The sequence below is a fragment of the Atta cephalotes genome (assembly GCF_000143395.1).
Source record: "Atta cephalotes unplaced genomic scaffold scaffold00019, whole genome shotgun sequence".
NCBI lineage: Eukaryota > Metazoa > Arthropoda > Insecta > Hymenoptera > Formicidae > Atta > Atta cephalotes.
The window spans coordinates 5237624-5241082 of record NW_012130083.1 but is presented as its reverse complement, the minus strand read 5'-3'; the positions used below and the strand labels follow the sequence as shown (position 1 = coordinate 5241082).

The 3459-nt window shown below is 30.7% G+C and overlaps 2 protein-coding genes across 2 annotated transcripts in view; one reads left to right on the top strand and one right to left on the bottom strand.

Moving 5' to 3' along the window:
- LOC105619124 (restin homolog) overlaps positions 1-295 on the bottom strand; it is a 22897-nt gene extending 22602 nt beyond the window's left edge. Inside the window, 1 exon segment of the mRNA XM_012200653.1 lies at positions 184-295. Within this exon segment, the coding sequence (XP_012056043.1) occupies positions 184-295 (112 nt within the window).
- A 1590-nt stretch (positions 296-1885) lies between these two features.
- Positions 1886-3459, top strand: part of LOC105619123 (histone H3.3-like) — a 2130-nt gene continuing 556 nt past the window's right edge. The window contains exons 1-3 of the mRNA XM_012200652.1: positions 1886-1911; positions 2204-2246; positions 2515-2672. Coding sequence (XP_012056042.1) covers positions 1886-1911; positions 2204-2246; positions 2515-2672 — 227 coding nt within the window. The remainder of the gene's footprint in view (positions 1912-2203; positions 2247-2514; positions 2673-3459) is intronic.

The following is a 3459-nucleotide window of genomic DNA, read 5'->3' as shown; positions in this document are numbered from 1 at the left end:
ATATATATATATATATATATATATATATATATATATATATATATATCATACCCATTTTTATATTAGTATATTATAAAACTATTACAAAAATGGATAATAAATACGATATATGATTATAGCAACATAAAAATATATTATACATGCAATAAAAAAGAACGGTACACAATTTTGTTAAAGACTCACTGGTCGTTGGTCTCATTGGAGAAGGCGGAATCGCTGGTCTAGGAGGCATGGTAGAGCAAGGCCGTCCTATCTTTGACGGCGGTCTTAGTCCTGATGGTTTTGGCTCCGTCATGCTCTATATATTCACTATGTTACACTGCACTGCAACAAAAATATTATGCATTGTTAGTAAAAAATGATACATTTAAAAAATCCTGGAAAAAAAGAAATTAATTAAATTGATTTCTTTTTCATTAATTAATTCTATTTGAAATTTTATTTGAATTAATTCTATTTAAAATAGAGCTAATAAAAATAGAGTTATGAACAAAAAAAGAGGTGGCATCAGCAATATATAGGATGTAAATTAATTAAATTTTTTTACTAATACTTTATTCGGCATATTCTTACAATCAACTACATTTAAAAAAATGTTACTACAAGTTAAAGTGAAATCGAACTTGGATAAACTTTGACAAGAACGAAAATTTGAAGCATTGATTATGGCTATTTTCCTTTTAAGAAACGAAATGTTCTATTTTTTTTATTCATTGAATAGAGGAGGATAGAAGAATGTTTATGTCGATTGTATCTTCTAAAAGATAAACAGCCTAAATTAAATGCCTGAGTTTTGCGAAGTAAATCAATTCAAAAATTTATAATTTTTCAAACTAAGACCGTGTCGTCACCAATTTCTCACGTTCCCTTGGACAAAATTGCAAAAGTTGCGCGAGCGATCGCGAATACTCACGTACATACTAGTATTCGCGAATATACGCGAGTACCAATACTATCAGATTGACGAGTGACAACAACGTGTACCTTCTTCAACAGGAGTGAAAGGAACTTCAATTTGACGAGCGAGAGTTAACCTCAAAAGCGCGCGACAAGTTCGCATCCGTGCATAAAACGCAAAATATGAAAATCATGGTCTCACCTGAGCGAAATGCTGTTCGGGCTGGTCTGCGAGATCGACAGCTAACGCATTTTATGTACGACAATCACAGAACCGCAATATACGAGAGCAACGTGAAAATTACCCTACCACACTTTAGGAAAAAAGAATGACAACTACACCACCGAGCACCGTTACCACCCGCAGTTGCAGTCAGACTCACCAACTTCTTAGTGCGAAATTTATGCTTCGAAATAAAATCTGATTCCACCGAAAGTTTTCGCCGTCGTTATTCGTCATCATACATTATCATAATATTTATTATATATCCTATTATCATATTGTTAATTTATCATATTACTATTAATTTTTTGTTATTTAAATTGCGATTCTCCTTTTGATATCAGCATTCCGCATTCTAGGTAATTTAATATTCTAGTAACACCTTTAAATTTGAATAAATTTTTCATCTCCAAATTCTCACTGGGTTGTGTTCAGAAATTACGCTCTAGAGTACATTTTTTGCTATAATATACATACATAACGTAACCTATAGCTTAGAATTAGAGCTAGACGCAATTTCTGAACGCTGTGTTCTTGTGTTCTTTCAATTGGTTCATTTTCAGATTAAGTTAGGTTCGAGCAGAATTGGCGCCAACGCCGCCAACCGTTAGTTCACAGTTACATAGATCAGATTGTTTGTTGATGTCTGATTTAAATCTGATTCAATTAAGTCTGATTCAAAGTTCTTTTTTACTGAATCCTGAATCCGAATTAGTTTGTTGTTTATAATATTAAGAATTTGTCAATGTCTGCAATTCAGTGACGATGGTTAGACGAAAAATTACTCCAAGGTTAATCTTATTTCTATTTGATGTCTATACTTGCTTTTCACGTTTCTTACAATTATTTACAGTTATTTGATACAGTTATTTGATATATTGATGTAATAATCATTAGTCGTGTAATAAATTATGTTTCACTAATGCTGTCATACATATTTCTATGTGCATTTATGTAATAATAATCTAGTAATCTCTTAGTATTTATTAATTAGTATTTTTATTGTATCATTTTTTTTATATCAGATCATATTTTTTAATGAAATATCTATATATTATATAATGTACAAATAATATATTTCAGTCCAGCAAATAATTCTTCGAAGAAAAGAGCAGATAAAGACAATGTAAGTAGATGCTTTTTATTTAGTGACATAAGTTGACACAAGTATCATTCTGTCTGGTTCTGTTTTTGCAAAGATAAAACATTTGTATAAATTTACTAAATGAAAGACACTCAATGATAAATGTTAGATTAAATCCTATATAAGTGTTGAATGCATTAAGTTTTCTAATAAAATAAATTATGTTATATATATTTGTATATACATGCTATAATAAATATATTAAATTAATTATTGTTCTATATTGTTAATTTTGAATAATTGTTCTCAGACAACTATAATAGTAAGTAAACATAAACGGAAGAGCCATGTGCTGCAGGAAATTAAACATCTGAGGAGAACTACACACTTTGTCATACCTAAACTATCTTTTGCACGTTTAGTCAGAGAAATTATCATCGACATATTTCCCAGAAAGAATATCACCAGGTAAATATAACATCAATTTATAAACCATAAATTTTTCATCAATTATATGATACTATTCGATTACATATTCATTTATATGATTGTATGATTTAATTAATTAAGAAGAGAGTAATTTTATTTTACGTGTGCTATAGAAAAGAATGTTTTACATGGGCTGAAAAGTCCCGGGATTTTTAATGAAAACAAGCGTTTTTTGGACAAAGTTATATTTATTCCTCAACATAGTTGCCTTCGAGGGTGATACACTTGGTATTTTCCAACATTTCGATGCCTTTCTGTAGTATGAAACGTCCAAGCCTTCGAAATACGCCTCGGTTTCCGCGATGACTTCCTCATTCGATGTGAATCTCTTTCCCTGGAGCCACCGCTTGAGGTTTGGGAACAGATAATAGTCGCTGAGAGCCAAGTCTGGAGAATACGGTGGGTGAGCAACCAATTCGAATCGTAATTGGTCCAATTTGGCCATCGCTTTCAAGGACGATGCGTTATCGGTACATCGGATGGTACAGAACGAAGGCGAAAGTAGCGCCACTTAAACGACTGTAGCTTGTAAACGAATGAACGAAATGTCATGAAACTTCATATAAACTAGTGACAGATAAACCTCTTAAAATGAATCATGTTCATTTTCTAGTGGCGCCAAGTTGAAAATCCCGGGACTTTTCATGTAGTATGTATAAAATCATGTATAAAAATCATGAAAAAAATAAAATCAGTGTTTTATTATATATTTATATATATATATATATATATATATATATATATATATATATATTAATTAATATAT